Source organism: Gymnoscopelus braueri (genome assembly GCF_963280865.1).
Source record: "Gymnoscopelus braueri genome assembly, chromosome: 6".
NCBI lineage: Eukaryota > Metazoa > Chordata > Actinopteri > Myctophiformes > Myctophidae > Gymnoscopelus > Gymnoscopelus braueri.
Genome location: NC_137607.1, coordinates 37,273,279 through 37,288,857, shown reverse-complemented (window position 1 = coordinate 37,288,857; position 15,579 = coordinate 37,273,279). Strand labels below are relative to the sequence as shown.

General features: G+C 45.1%; 2 protein-coding genes across 2 annotated transcripts; one reads left to right on the top strand and one right to left on the bottom strand.

Annotated features, from left to right (window-relative positions):
• Nucleotides 1-2,139: 2,139 nt before the first annotated feature.
• LOC308086458 (chemokine XC receptor 1-like) lies at nucleotides 2,140-4,835 on the top strand. The gene is made up of 2 exons (XM_080429985.1): nucleotides 2,140-2,157; nucleotides 3,646-4,835. Exon 2 carries the CDS (start codon nucleotides 3,672-3,674, stop codon nucleotides 4,704-4,706), a length of 1,035 nt encoding a protein of 344 aa, XP_080286111.1. The 5' UTR covers nucleotides 2,140-2,157; nucleotides 3,646-3,671; the 3' UTR covers nucleotides 4,707-4,835.
• Nucleotides 4,836-9,753: 4,918 nt separating this feature from the next.
• On the bottom strand, nucleotides 9,754-11,109 carry LOC308086914 (tubulin alpha-1B chain-like; the record flags this gene model as incomplete). Its single annotated transcript, XM_080430557.1, has 1 exon — nucleotides 9,754-11,109. The coding sequence occupies one exon, from the start codon at nucleotides 11,107-11,109 to the stop codon at nucleotides 9,754-9,756; it is 1,356 nt and encodes a 451-aa protein (XP_080286683.1).
• Between the last annotated feature and the right edge of the window lie 4,470 nt (nucleotides 11,110-15,579).

The window sequence follows — 15,579 nt, the reverse complement described above, 5'->3', positions numbered from 1 at the left end:
TGTGTGTGTGTGTGTGTGTCAGAGAGAGAGTGAGTGAGTGGGAGGTGTCACCCTTTATTTTCAACAATGTTTGTCTTTATTTATTGAAATAATAAAATAGAAAACGTGGACATTTGAGCTACAAAGTCAGAATTAGCCCACTATACTTAGACTAAGCCTATTTTTTAAATTATTATTATCTCTCTGTTGTTGCTATGACACCTAGTGACAAGTAGTAATTAACTATTAACAATGCAATAACTCTCACAGTTACTGATCCGAACAATCACAATGGAATTTTATATGTTGTGATGTTTTTTACTTGACTTTTATTTGAAAATATCTTTTGTTACACGTTTCTGTTGTGTGTGGCCTACAGGAATAGTGCTACCTTGGTAGAAGCAATTGGGGATCCAAATCAGTGGTGGAAAGTACATGTACTCAACCACTGTACTTAATGTGAAGACTGAACCAGACCAACACTCAGAGACAGTATGTTGAAAGCCTTAACTGGGCATTTATTTAGAATAATGGCACAGAGGTAATGGAGGAGGGTCAAAGGTCAAATAAACATAGGTTCTTCCCAATCAGGGTTTGTAGCCATGCACATTTCCATGTGTTTCAGACAGTCCATGCACATTGTCATGCGTTTCAGTCCATGTACTTTTCCCTCAGACTACAGAAGGGTCCTATGTTGCCTATAAAAGAAAAGGCTACATTAGCACTGTACGTCATTTTAAACAGCAAGAATATGGATGGAGAATAAGTGGAGGTTATCACTTACCGACTGGGGTGTGGTCCTCTTAGCTGTGCTCTGGCTCTGTCCCACTGTCTCTCCCCGTTGAGGTGCTTACTTGACAGGCGGTTGCGTGGCGACACTACATTACATACAAATTTGAGGAATTGTTTACTAGAGTATTTTCAATTTTCAGTACTTTTACTTCTACTCCACTCAGAGGCAAATATTGTACTTTTTACTCCACTACAATTATTTGAAAACATTAGTTACTAGTTACTTTGTAGATTTGAATTATTATATATAATAAATATATATTATATATAATATATTATAAAACATATATTAACCGCTTCAGCCCTATATTTAAACTTTAGCTATTTGAAAATAGCCGATGTACAAGCTCACAATGCAATGTGACTTGTTGTGAGCTTGTAGATCTGCTATTTTCAAAAGATTTTAATACATTTACACATATGATACCTTGTGAAATGGGATATTCTGGCATAATGAGTACTTTTACTTTTGGTACTTTAAGTATATTTTGATGCTTTTGTACCTTTACTCTAGTAAATTTTGATTATCAGACTTTTACTTGTAGCAGAGTGTTTCTACATTGCAGTATTGATACTTTTACTTAAAGGGATAGTTCACCCAAAAAAATACCTTTTTTTTATCGATTAGTCACCCCATGGAGGCTTGATTTCATGGATATTTTTTAGTTTTTGTCGCATTCGGCATTCCTAAGCCAATAATTTGATGACCGGCAGCGGTTCCGGTAGGAGACACAAAGAATGTCCTTTGTGTGTCTTACCGGAACCGCTGCCTACCAGTCCGCTGGTCATCAAATTATTGGCTTAGGAATGCAACAAAAACTTTTTTTTCCCCATGAATTCAAGTCTCAAGTCTAATCGATAGGAAAAAAAAGTCATTTTGGGGGTGAACTATCCCTTTAAAGCAGGGGTCTTCAACGTTTTCCCGCCAAGGACCCTCTAGCTGAGAAATAGATGAAGCAGGGACCCCCTACTCTATATTGTATAAAATGTAACATTTTTTTTTTACTTAGTCTGCTCTTTTTTCCCCTCTACACCTATAGCCTCTTTGCCAAAAATAGCCGATCTACAAGCTCTCAGCGCGAGGCGTTGAGAGCTTGTAGATCTGCTATTTTCGGCTAATGTTCTCCTCAGAAAAGGAATTCTAGGGTTCAAGTGGTTAATGTAAAAACTAAATCCTATCACACAAAGATTTGGCGGACCCCCTATAGTAGCTCTGGGGACCCCCTAGGGGTCCCGGACCCCCTGTTGAAGACCCCTGCTTTAAAGAAATGTTTCTTTTCCCACCACTGATCCAAATAAAGAGGAACAGATACCATTGTAACAGGTGAGCCAGCACAAGTCAAGGGAAGCGATCACATCCAACAGAAGGCCCCATCAGTCAACAGGGTAAGCTTCTTTTCAACATGACTGAGTTTAAATAAAATCCAGTAAAAATGTGTTCCTTACATGGAATGACTAAGAATCAAAACTGAAATGAAGTTTACTGCTTTATATTTTATATTATATATATATATATATTTTATGTTTTTATTGTTGCTGATTTTATTTAACATGTTCTTCAGTTTTATGTAAAGCACTTTGTAAATGTTGTTTGATAAATGCCTTATAACGTTTGTTATAATTATAATTATAATTATTATTATTATTATTATTATTATTATTATTATTATTATTATTATTATTATCTTCACACAAAAGCCTGTATTGATTAATTGATGAAAGCTAGAGGATATTCAGCCACCAGACTCCACATTCCATGGTTTATTGGTCGGTTTATAGCTGATGAAGTGTGAATCGGTTTGGTATGGTTTCATTAATCAATCTTAGTTATGGTTTAAGTCAGTGTCTATCAACCTTTTTTGTGCCAAGGCACACCTGGCATAGCCAAAAAATCCCAGGGCACACCTAGATATACGGTATATATAATTATATATATATATACGGTATATCTATATACACACACTAGGGGTGTGCCGATTTTCACATTTCACGAAACGATACGATACGATATTGGGCACACAACTTCGATACGATTTCGATACGATACGCACTTTTTTATCATGAAAATATATGGGGGAGAAAAAAAGCAAATGCAAACAAATATTTCTGTTTTTGCATTATTCAGACATGCAAACTTGTAGCTTTTCAGCTTCCACTAGCCGTTTTGAATCCAAATAGGGCAATAGTGTGACACCTGACCCGAAAAAAACCAGCATGTTGTCACCCTTTTCACCTCGGGGCTGTTTGCATGCCTGATTATTATTATTGTTAAAAAGAATAAAAAAAATTTTTTTTTTTTTTTTTTTTTTTCAAATTTTTTTTTTTTCAAACCTCCTTCAAACGGCGCGGCACACCTCAGCAGTAGCCCCGGCCCAAAATTGGGACGTTTGCCAGGGTTGATATACACTGGTTTAAGTTATGGTTTGGTGTGGCTTAATTACTTCATTTTAATTAAAGTTGGTGTAAGTAAAATAAAATACATATTTTGTTAAAAAGTCAAACCTGTATAATCATTGCTTTAGAAGGTTTGTTCAGTAACAGGGGTCTGCTCGTCTCTTCAGCTCTTTATTAAACAGAAAATTCAAGTTGGGTAAAAAAAGGTATCCAATCAGGAGAACTCTACAAAGGTCATTTATCAGCTTCATATTGACGGTGTTCCAGTTCCATTTCCCAGTCAACTAAGTATATACTGTAGGGTTTAAGTGGGACAATTATTTGAAGCCGCCCTTTTTTGAATTTGGTAAAGAAATGCAGATTTCATATTTTAGATGGGAATTCCCATTTTCAATGGGAAAATAGCTACTGCAATTGAGCAATTGAGATAATAAATATGTATTTATCACTGAATTAACAACAACACATTTGGTTGTCCAGGTTTCATTTCCAGATTCCAGGTAGCCATGAATGCGTCTTTGAATGAAAGTGAGGAACAAATATACGACGATGACTATGCAGACGAGGTCTGTGATAAAGGTGGAGTGGTCAAATTTGGTTCCATTGTCATCCCAGTCTTCTTCTCCGTTGTGATTGCCCTGAGCCTCCTGGGCAACTCTCTAGTCCTTGTAATCCTGGCATTGTATGAAAACCTCAAGTCCCTCACCAACATCTTTATCCTCAACCTGGCGATCTCTGACCTTGTGTTTACCGCCGGCCTCCCCTTCTGGGCCATTTACCACATCTGGGGCTGGGTCCTTGCAGAGAAACTCTGTAATATCGTGACCTTCATCTTCTTCACCGGGTTTTACAGCAGTGTATTGTTCCTGACCGTCATGACCATCCAACGCTATCTGGCCGTGGTCCATCCCCTGTCTGACCGTGGCGCGCAGAGGGTCAGCTATGGCGCCACTGTGTCTGTAGTGCTGTGGGTGGTCAGCATTGGAGCAGCTATGCCTTCCCTGCTCTTTACTTCTGTCATCACAGTCCACCACAATAAGGAAGTCTCCTTGGGATGTGAATTTGGGGACTCCCTGTGGAAAAGGGTAGGCACTTACCAGCAGAATATTTTTTTCCTTGCCGCGTTCGTAGTGATGGCATTCTGCTATACTCAAATACTGGGAAGACTTTCAAGGACAAAGTCCCACATGAAGAACAAAACTGTGAAGCTGATCTTTTGCATTGTGGCTGTGTTTTTCTTTGGCTGGATACCGTACAATGTGGTCATATTTCTTAAGATGCTGGCTGACGACTACCCACTGACACCTTTCATGGATTGTGAAGTAAGCATTCGGCTTGATTATGCCTTCTATGTGTGCAGACTCATTGCATTCTCCCACTGCTGTCTCAACCCTGTTTTTTACGCTTTTGTGGGTGTCAAATTCAGAAGTCATTTAAAGTCAATACTGCTTCGAATGAATCAAAGGTTCCATCGTCAAAGCCCAGCAGAGCAGCCACAAGTCAGGATGGCTAACATGTATTCACATGGATCAATGTATTAGTTCCTCTTCAAGAAATCACCAGTTACTGAAGAATCTCCACAAACCATTGTTGAATTAATTCATTTTCACTAGACAATTACAAAATTGGAGAACCCATTCAACATACCATAGGAGATTAAACAAGATAATTTGCATATGGTTGATTGACCATTCTTTTTTTTATTTTATTTTTATTTTTAAACTGTACAGAGATGTCGATAAGTGAACAACAGTGCTTGGCAGCTTTGTAGCAGCTGTGTGTATATGTAGCATACATTTTACATGAACTTAAAATGCTATTTACTTTAATCAAAGCAGTAATATTCATAAATATAATCGTCATTTTATTGTTTTGTAGCAGTAGATGTATAGCTTACTGTAGCTACTCAAATTGTTTACAGGTAGACATGAATTTGCCAAGTGACAATTTGAGGGCAAATTTGTCACGAAAAAAAGAAATACCGAGCAAATATCTTACAGCCACGCATTTATAAATGTATAGGCCTAGTCAAAATTTGGACTATGTCTTTAATGTTGTTGTTTTTTTTCTTCCTTTTCAGTATTTAAATAATTGAAGTATGCAATTTAGACAGATTCTTGAAGTTTAAATAATTGTTTTTCACAGGTTGCATTGAACATTCAAATTGTGTTTCTTTTAGATTTTGAAAATGCATAGTGATGTAGATAAGCGACAGTGCCTGTCAGCTTTATAGTAGTCCAACTACTGTACATGTAGCATAAACTTGGCATGAACTTTACCTGCTTTTTTACCATTAATTATTTGTGTTACAGTAGATGTATAGCTTACTTTTATCAACTCTAATCTTTTACAGGTAAACATAAACTTTCCATGTGACAATTTGAGACTATTTTTGCTTTTGTCAGAAAATAAATCTCACAGAATATAATTCATTGAAGTTTACAGTTTAGACAGATTCTTGAAGTGTATATCACTTAACTAACCCAACTAACCCATTTAAACCAACCCTAACAAACTGTATCCTTAATAGTCAAATTTAAAATGAAAGAAAGAATGTGTTGTGAAACAAACATGAACAAAGCCAGGCATTAAAGCTCCTTTGAAGCCATCCACATCCCGAATTAATCAATGAATTGTTATGTCCTTGCACGTGCTTTATGAGTTGTATACATGCAGTGGACAATAGAAGCCCTGCTACTGTATAACAGCCCGAGCAGACTGGCAAGCGCTTGAAGGGTTTCACTGCCCAGGTAGGGCTCAAGGCCTAGGAAGAGCTTTTTCCCAGTGGCTGTCAGAGCCCTAATCATGGATTTGTAATTAAAAAAAAAGAAGGAAAAAAAAGAAACTGCATTTATCTTTAAATAACCATGCTTGTTTTGCTCACACAGTTAATATGCACTATAATGTATACTATTTGAGCCTATACTCCACCCAATTCTGTACATTCCCCATTGCTGCTATAAGAGTTTTTTTCAAGAGGGTTAGTGTGGGTCTTACCTGCTCATTTCAAATATATTTTTATCATATCTTTTATTACAGTCCAGTCCAGTATTATCTTTAGGCCTATTATTATCGTGTTGCATAATGTATTACTGCTAATAGCACAGTCTTGCAGAACATGCAACACCAACATTACGCTGCTTGAACTGTACTTGTATTAGTGACAAAAATAAATCCCTCTTGAAACTTGATTCTTGAGATGTCTGCAGCTGTCAAGTGCAAAGTTGACATTTTGGCCTGAGGGCGGGTGGCACTATAGAGAAAAGGTCATGGGTCAACGAAATGGTTAGGGTTCATCGTCCGGGGGACCATGGCCAAATCCCATTACTCATTTTTATGCCACCCTGCATTCGATCAAGTCGATTGAGTTCCGCCATCTTGAAGGACTTTCCATTCATTCATTCAGGGTCTGCATAACAGTGGTACTCCATTCCAGAAAGACAAACAGCCTTGTGAGTGAGTGAGTGTGCAAAATCTTAAGTTTGGGTGAAAGGTTGGTAAAGTGTGGGCTCGTGCTCACACGGACTCCTGCATCATAAGACTGTCTCCTGTCCAAGGTAGATGTTTGGTTTCCCACACGGAATCTTGGTGCCGTGACGCAGATCAGGTTTCACAGTGAGTGGAGTAGCCACCTGAGGCCAAAGGGTTTGATTGATTGATTGATTGAATACTTTGATGTTTTTTACTGACTAGTTACGAACACGCCGAATGGATGACACAACTAGAAAAAGTGCCCCTCAGAGCACAGGTCTCCGCCAGGTCAGGTAGGTTAGTGTGGGCCAGCAATGGATCGGACGGATCAGTCTTGATCACTTGACTAAAGAGATAATATGTACCGATTTGCGTGATGTTTGGACAACATTTGTAGGAGTAATATTTAAAAAAAAGTTCTGCAAAAATTGGCCTCCTGGCGGCGATATAATAAGGGCAATGTTGAAAGGATGGCATTTGTTTCTGAATTGGCATCCAGGGAGTGTGTGTGCACAGTTTTTCTGCGATCAAGCCAACGGTGCCGGAGATTAGCTGTTCACAGACGGAGGGGGCGACGGACGGACACACACACGGACGGATGGACGGACGGACGGACGGACGGACAAGGTGCAAAACATAGTCTTGGCCATGCCTTTCGGCCTGGCGGAGACAAAAAGCCAGAGGCTTGTTTCCATTGTGGTCCATTCAACATTCAACACAAAACAATTGGACAAAAACAACAGTGCAACAAAAAAACAACTACACAACTATAGAAAAGCAATAGGCCTATATACAGATTAATTCATGATAAGGGGAAGTAGTACCAGCTCATAAGTCTAATATCTCCCCTGGCCAAGGGCGAGTGTGTGTTACACTCAAAGCACCACAGAAACAGGATCTTTGACTATACTGGATCTATTGTGGTAGTAGTGACACACACACACAAAAAGAAAAAAAAGCACAGAAACTTTGACATCTTGTTATAGAAAAAAAGAGGTGCAGAAATGTTAATGATGTTGAATCGTAAATAAAGGAAAAAGAAAGAAAGATATAATAATACATACATACTGTAGGTAGGATACAGTATTACTTGGACCACTGACATTCTGTTATTATTAGTTTTTTAAATAAATATAATATAATAGTGGGCTCTAGGAGAGTGCCCACTCATGTTATTTCCACTATTGAGTATATATTTATTCTTTGGGAATGACAGGGATTTTTTGAATCTCTTTAAAATGTTTTATACTTTTTCAATATTGAATTTTAAGTTTAAAATTGTATACAGGAGGTCAATGGAGAGGTAAATAATATCTGGACGTATATGACGTTACAGCATGCCCACAGGAACAGTACCAGACTAGTCATGGTGTTGTGTTGTTGTTAAGGTTACAACCATTGTCCTGAATGTCGGTAGCACAACCAAGGAGATGATCGTGGACTTCTGTACACAAAGGCAGGGGGTATTACACGTCTCTCTCTGATCAAAAGGGCACCAGTGGAGAAAGTGAGCATGCATATCACAGAAGACCCAACTTGGAGAATGCGCGCAGAGACCGAGGCAAAGAAGGTGAGACAGCATCTCCACCACTTCAGGCTGCTGAGGAAATTCTTCAATCCTTCAACTCTGCTACAACCCAGCTCATCCTGACGGGGGCCACCACCGTATGGTATGGAAATAGCCACTCCCAGGATCTGTGAGTGGTGTGGTTGGCCAGCTCCCTCCCATCCCTGCTGCACACTTACAACGGTGGGTGCTTGGGTAGGGCTAAAAGGATTATGACGGAACACCCCAGTAACGGACCATTTGTGACAATGCGGATTGGCAAGGGCTTGATGTGTCTCACAGCCTGGGACATAAAAAAAACTGCACTCGTCTATAAATAACCATGTACGCTTTGCTCACACTGTTACTTGCATTAATGTACATATAAGCGTACTCGATGCATATATGCATATATCTTACCTCGTGGCGCATCCTAAAATTGCCTAGATATATTATAATCCCCCTAATTCTGCAAATTCCACAATGCACATCCTCATTGCAGCTAAGAGGGTTTTTAAAGAGGGTTAGCCTGTATTACGTTATTTTTAACCTTTTTTGTTTTACATTTTTAAATTTTAATTTCTTATTTTTATTTTATTTTTCATTTTATTTCAATACAGTCCAGTATTATCTTATTATTATTATGTTGTTTTATATTGTATTGCTGTTGTTAGCACCGTTTGCAGAACATGCCACACAAACATTTCACTAGCCTACTTGCACCTGTATGAGTAGTTAGTGACTAAACCCCTCTTGATCCTTGACTTTTTCAGATCCAATATGACAATATGTTACATTTGGTTGGAATATAATGTGCATTATGCAATTTTGTTCCTGTGCACAATTAGTACTGTATTATTTTAGGTTAGATCCGGCTGCTCTAGTTGAGTGAGTTTTCGTGGCTGTGTTCTCCATCCCAAACAGTTTTTATTGGTCGAGATCTGCATGCTGCTTTGTGCACGTTCCTGGAATACAGATATTATGATACAACATGGATGATGGGAAATTTATACAACATCTTTATTAAGAGTGGGGACAACACAGTAGCCTTTTTACCTGTGACCTCGCTTAGCTTCTGATGCACTTCATATTTCAGGATTGTTTAAATAATCAAACTGTATAGTGACACCCTAATCTAGTGGCTGTTCTTACAGAAGGAAGGGACTGGGTCTCACATATTTAAGGGAGACCTATGAGGCAATATCTAAAGGAGACAGCTGTGTATGTATGTGTGTGTGTGTGTGTGTGTGTGTGTGTGTGTGTGTGTGTGTGTGTGTGTGTGTGTGTGTGTGTGTGTGTGTGTGCGCGCGCTCACGCACGGTCGCGCTGTTGCTTGATGAAGCAGAGATATTCCTCTAATCTCATTATTACATTTATTAATTAGTTGTTTACACTCGCTAGTTAATTTGATTGGTTGGACTAGTGTCATATATGCTAGGGGACAGTTGTATGTCAGGACAGTTTCGGGGACAATTTTGTTGCCAGTTTGCTTACTCGCTAGCTGTCAGGAACCAGTGTAACATCTAGGGTCTATCAATAGGAAGTAATTTTTTATTTTCCAGCTAAATGGCTTAATCCTCTTCTCCTTCATCCTCTCCCTCACCCTCAATGGAGTCCATTCCAACTTCCTCATAATCCTTCTCTAAGGCTGCCATGTCCTCTCTGGCCTCAGAGAACTCTCCCTCCTCCATACCCTCACCTACGTACCAATGAACAAAGGCACGCTTGGCGTACATCAGATCAAACTTGTGGTCAAGCCGAGCCCAGGCCTCAGCAATAGCAGTGGTGTTGCTCAACATGCACACAGCCCTCTGGACCTTGGCCAGATCTCCACCAGGTACTACGGTGGGGGGCTGGTAGTTGATGCCAACTTTGAAACCAGTTGGGCACCAGTCCACAAATTGGATTTTACGGTTTGCCTTGATGGTGCTGATGGCAGCATTGACATCTTTGGGCACAACATCACCACGGTATAGAAGGCAGCAGGCCATGTACTTTCCGTGGCGAGGGTCACATTTCACCATCTGATTGATAGGCTCAAAGCAGGCATTCGTGATTTCTGCAACTGTGAGCTGCTCGTGATAAGCCTTCTCAGCAGAGATGACAGGGGCATAGGAAACCATAGGGAAATGGATACGGGGATATGGCACCAAGTTGGTCTGGAACTCTGTCAGATCAACATTAAGAGCTCCATCAAAACGAAGGGAGGCTGTAATGGAGGACACAACCTGACTAACAAGCCTGTTGAGGTTGGTGTAGGTAGGACGCTCAATATCAAGGTTCCTACGGCAGATATCATAGATGGCCTCATTATCCACCATGAAGGAACAGTCAGAGTGCTCTAGGGTGGTGTGGGTGGTCAGAATAGAGTTGTAAGGCTCCACCACTGCAGTGGACACCTGAGGAGCTGGGTAGATGGAGAACTCCAGCTTGGACTTCTTGCCGTAGTCAACAGATAGGCGTTCCATCAGCAAGGAGGTAAAACCAGCACCAGTTCCACCTCCAAAGCTGCGGAAGATCAGGAAACCCTGAAGACCAGTGCACTGATCAGACAGTTTGCTGATCCTGTCCGACACCAGTTCAATGATCTCCTTGCCAGTGGTGTAGTGTCCACGGGCATAGTTGTTGGCAGCATCCTCTTTGCCACTGATCAACTGCTCAGGATGGAACAATTGTTTGTAGGTCCCACAGCGCACCTCATCAATGACAGTAGGCTCCAGATCTACAAAAACTAATCTGGGGACATACTTTCCAGCCCCAGTTTCAACGAAGAAAGTGTTGAAAGAATCGTCTCCTCCTCCGATGGTCTTATCACTGGGCATTTGTCCATTGGGCTGGATCCCATGCTCCAGACAATAGAGCTCCCAGCAGGCATTGCCAACTTGGACACCAGCCTGGCCGATGTGGATGGAGATGCACTCACGCATCTTTGTATGATTTAGTCACGCTTGACGGACACAGATTCTCTTTCAACTGGGTTCCCTCTGTCCGTCTGTTTGTTTCTTCTCTCTCACCTTATAACCCTCTGTGTCCTCGTCCCCTGACTTTATATCTAATTATTCCTCTACACTTAGTCCTCAATTTTGATTTGTAAATGACATGTTGATGTTTAAATGCTTTGTAACACATTATGTAGAGCTGTTGTCCGACGTCATACACAACACAAACCATTGCCTAACAATACTGATTTGCAGGGGAGTGTCCTGAATTTGTCATTGTACGCCCATGGAGTACTGGCCAGCACCGTGACTTACCGTGACACTTAGTCACCTGTGTGAACCCATAGTCATATTGTACAGGCTATTTGTATTGCTACGATATTTGGCAGTACATAAGTCCCCTAAAACTTAACGCCCAATAATAGGATAAGAAAGAATTATACGAAAAATAAGAAATTAGGCCATGTCATCAAACTCCTTCAGTTTTGCTACATTGCTCTCTCGTTGTTCACATATGGGAAACAGCGCCCTCTGGCGATGATACAGAAGCTTCACATTAACTCCCTCGGACTAATCCCATTGGTCCGGTGGGCCATCTGACGCATTTCCGGAGTCCCTCCCCCAGAGGTAACAAAAGGACCCGGAAAGCGGATGTTCGTTCTCTTGGCTTCCTTCTGCCTACGGTGAAGGAGCTACACGCAATCTACAAATCAAGAAAGAGATCTGCGGGTCATCAAACTCTAAAGCGACGGGTAAGATTCTCGGTCCACTGAGTTCCCCAGACCTCCTTCTCTCCCTCCTATCCCTGCTGTGTTTTTTCTGGACGAGGAAAGCACAGCCCTTCTCAAAAACGCTAACCTAGCCAACTAGCCTTGTTAGCACCGCTAGCAGGTAGCGGCCTAGTTCGTTTTCTTCAACTCGTGGCGGCTATTAGCCTAGCTCGCCACCTCCTCTCCATGGCTCGACGCCGTCCCGCCGTCTCTGACCGCCAGGATTTCCCCCTGCGGCGGTGCGGCTCCCGTTCCTGCCCCCAGCTCCTGGACGAGTGGGACACACACAGCCACTGCGTCTCCTGCCTGGGTCTCGCCCACGCTGAGGACGCCGACTACGAGCTACATCCAAGATGCCTCGAGTGTGCCTTTTTCAGCTCCTCCGAGTGCAGGAACCGTTTCCACGAGGCCCGAAGCCTTTTCCAGCCTCCACGGGGCCTGTACGAGGACCGCGAGGAGCAGCGCGGCGGGGACCGCCACTACTACTCCTCCCGGCGATCTGCGGACCGCGCACCCAGCCTAGCTGCCGGCCGGGAGGACACCTCTCGTCGGCATCGCACTTCAGCAGCAGCCGGCTGCGCAAGGGCTCTGGAACCACCAGAGCGGCACCGTTCCTACACAGAGAGCGGGTCGAGGCCTACCCAAGCTCCCCGCTCTCGTTCTCCTACAAGGGGTGACAACGTGAGTACCGAGCCCCGCGTGGTTCCCGCGTGGAACCCCCCCCACCCCACCCGGTGGCCACACCGAGCAGCGTGCGGCCTCCCACTACTCTTCCACGCCGGGGAGCGTCGTCTCGGCCGGCGACTACGAGGCTGATGACGACGTCCTCACCTCCTACCAGACCCAACAGCACGACGACGAACGGGACTACCTGGTCGTCAACGAAGTCGAAGGGGACGGGGAGGTCGTCCTACATGACGCCCACGCCGCGGACCGCGGCCCCCCGACCCAACCCCAGCGGGGACCACCCACACTGCCCTTGTTCACGCCGAGGCGCTTACAGCCTACAACAGTGCCCCCCCACCGGCCGAAAGAGGTGAGCTCTCCCTTCTGGAGCTTTATAAAACAGCCACCGTCAGGTGTGGCCTCAAGTGGCCGGGCGACGAGATTAACGAGACCCCCGCTAACACCTCAGAGTTTCAGGGACTCGACTCAGTGGAGGAAAAAGTCGCCAAGAAAAGAAAACTTCCCCAGGCGAAGGGTTTCGGTGCGGCCCTCTCCTCGTCATGGGACGCTCCTACGGCCCCCGACGCTGATCCCAGACGGCTACGGTTCGACATCGACTGTGCAGGTGTGGGCGAACTGGGCCTCGGCCCCCCCCCCACCCATGGATCGCACCTTGGCCCTCTCCCTTCTCCACAGCCAGCCCCGTGGCCAGAAGACACCCTTCTCCACGGTGAAAGACCCGCCTGTCTTCACCAACGAGAAGGACATTGCTGGCTCCACGGCCACTAAAGCCGTCTACAAGGCATCGACGTCGGGCGCCAGGGCACTCAACGCCGCCACTCTTCTGCAGGGCTCCTTGAAGGTGCTTCTGGGCGAGGCGGGATACTCCGCCACATCCGAGCAGCTGGCCGAGATGCGGCGCCTGACTCAAGAAATGATCAACCTGAATAAACACTCGACAGAGTGGACTGGCAGAGTGCTGGGACTCAGCAAAGCTGAAAGCGCGGAAAGCTCAGGATGAGGCTGCCTTGTCCTGCATCCAAGCTCCTTCCAGGGCGCCTCCCCCCAGACCCCAGTCCCGTCCAGTCTTCCTCCGCTCCACCTGCTGCCAGAGAACAGCGGGACCGGAGGGAGGACGACCGCCCACGCCCCCCGCAGAACCGGCCCAGCCAGAGAGGCTCCAACAAGGGTCGCGGTGCCAGGCGGGGTAAATTACATTGTCACTCCCTGCATGGAAAGCAGGGAAGTTTTCTCCCCCGGTTCCCTCTCCCCCCAGACGGGGGATCCGCACCTGAATCTAGTGGCCACGGGCCTCATTTACGGGTCACAGAGGAAGAGGAGGAGATCTTCACCGGAGCTGGCGGAGGCGACGGAGGATCGCTCGCCGAGCACAGAAAAGAAGATGCGACACGCACACACACATGTCAGAGTAGAATACCTGAATGTGCATGCTATTGTGTCTCCTGCTGTTATTGTTGCCAATGTTGTGCATTTACCAAATGTTTGTGTATTAAAGAACAACAAAAAATTGCAACAAAAAACTGCCGAAATGAAAATGAGCCGGAGATCACGACGGACCCCCTTCGGGGGGGCAATGGTGGTCTCCGGACGGAACAAAGGCTTTGTGGCGGGCCAAAACCGTCACATGCTACATGGGTCACGCCAAAATGTTCCTTGGTCCACCAGAAGGCGCCACAAGGTAAAACAAAGCCAAACTATTGTCGCAATGACAGCGGGGGCAGCCAAAACAGCCCGCCTCCGCTGTACAACACGTGTCGCTAACCAAGATGGCGGCCCCCCCTTACAGACACGTGTCCTTGATACGCCTGGGCAGGCTGCACATGCACCCTTTTCAGAGATAGGTGGGCTCCATCGGGATCCCGGTCACTCAGGGTTTTCGCCGGGTAACGGTGTCCGCAGCGTGCATACAGTCCCTTCAACAATGGAAAGTAATCTCTTTCCTGTCAGAGGGCGTTCCAATGGGGAGGATCATCTCCAGGAAGATGATAACCACCGACGCCAGTCTGACAGGATGGGGCACCACCTTCGAAGGCAGAATGGCCAGGGGTGTGTGGGACCGCAGTATGAGGGCGGCCCACATCAACTACTTGGAGTTGATGGCAGTATTTTTGGCGTTAAAGCACTTCAGACCCCACATCAGTGGATGCCACGTTCTGGTCAAGACGGACAATACCACGACCATGGCCTACATCAACAAGCAAGGAGGCCTGCGGTCTCCTACCTTGGACGACCTGGCACGGAGGTTGATACTATGGTGCAACACGCACCTGGAGTCAATCAACGCCTCTCATGTACCTGGACTTCTGAACAGGGGAGCCGATCTTCTGTCCAGAGGCAAGACTCATTTTTCAGAATGGTCTCTGCACCCCGCGGTCGCGAACCAGATCTGGGTCAGGTTCGGGCGGCCCCGGGTGGACCTGTTTGCATCAGAGGAGAACGTGAAATGCTCGCTGTTTTTCTCAATGAAAGGCCAGGCTCCGCTGGGTTTGGACGCCCTGGCGCACGAGTGGCCGGGGGGGCTACTTTATGCGTTCCCTCCACTGGAGCTGATCCACCCCACTCTGGAACGGATCAGGCTCCGGGGCCTGACGGTGCTGCTGGTGGCTCCAACATGGGGCACTTGGAGGTCGGAGATAGCTCCCCTCCTATACGAGCGACCTTGGCCCCTCCCACTGAGAGAGGACCTGCTGCAGCAGGCGGGGGGCGAACTTCATCATCCCAGACCCGCAGACCTAGATCTGTGGGTCTGGCCCGTGAGAGGGAAAACTTGACTGCGACTGGACTTCCACCTAGAGTGGTAGCTACTATTCAGGCCGCTAGAGCACACTCCACTAGGTCTGTCTATGGAGCTAAGTGGGGTGTGTTCGAGGAGTGGTGTTTGGAACGGTCCCCGGTTGTGGTCCCGTTCCAGGCTTCGGTCGCAGACATCCTGACAGGATAGGTTGGATCTGGGAAACGCTTTCTCCACAATCAAAGTGTACTTGGCGGCCATCTCGGCCAA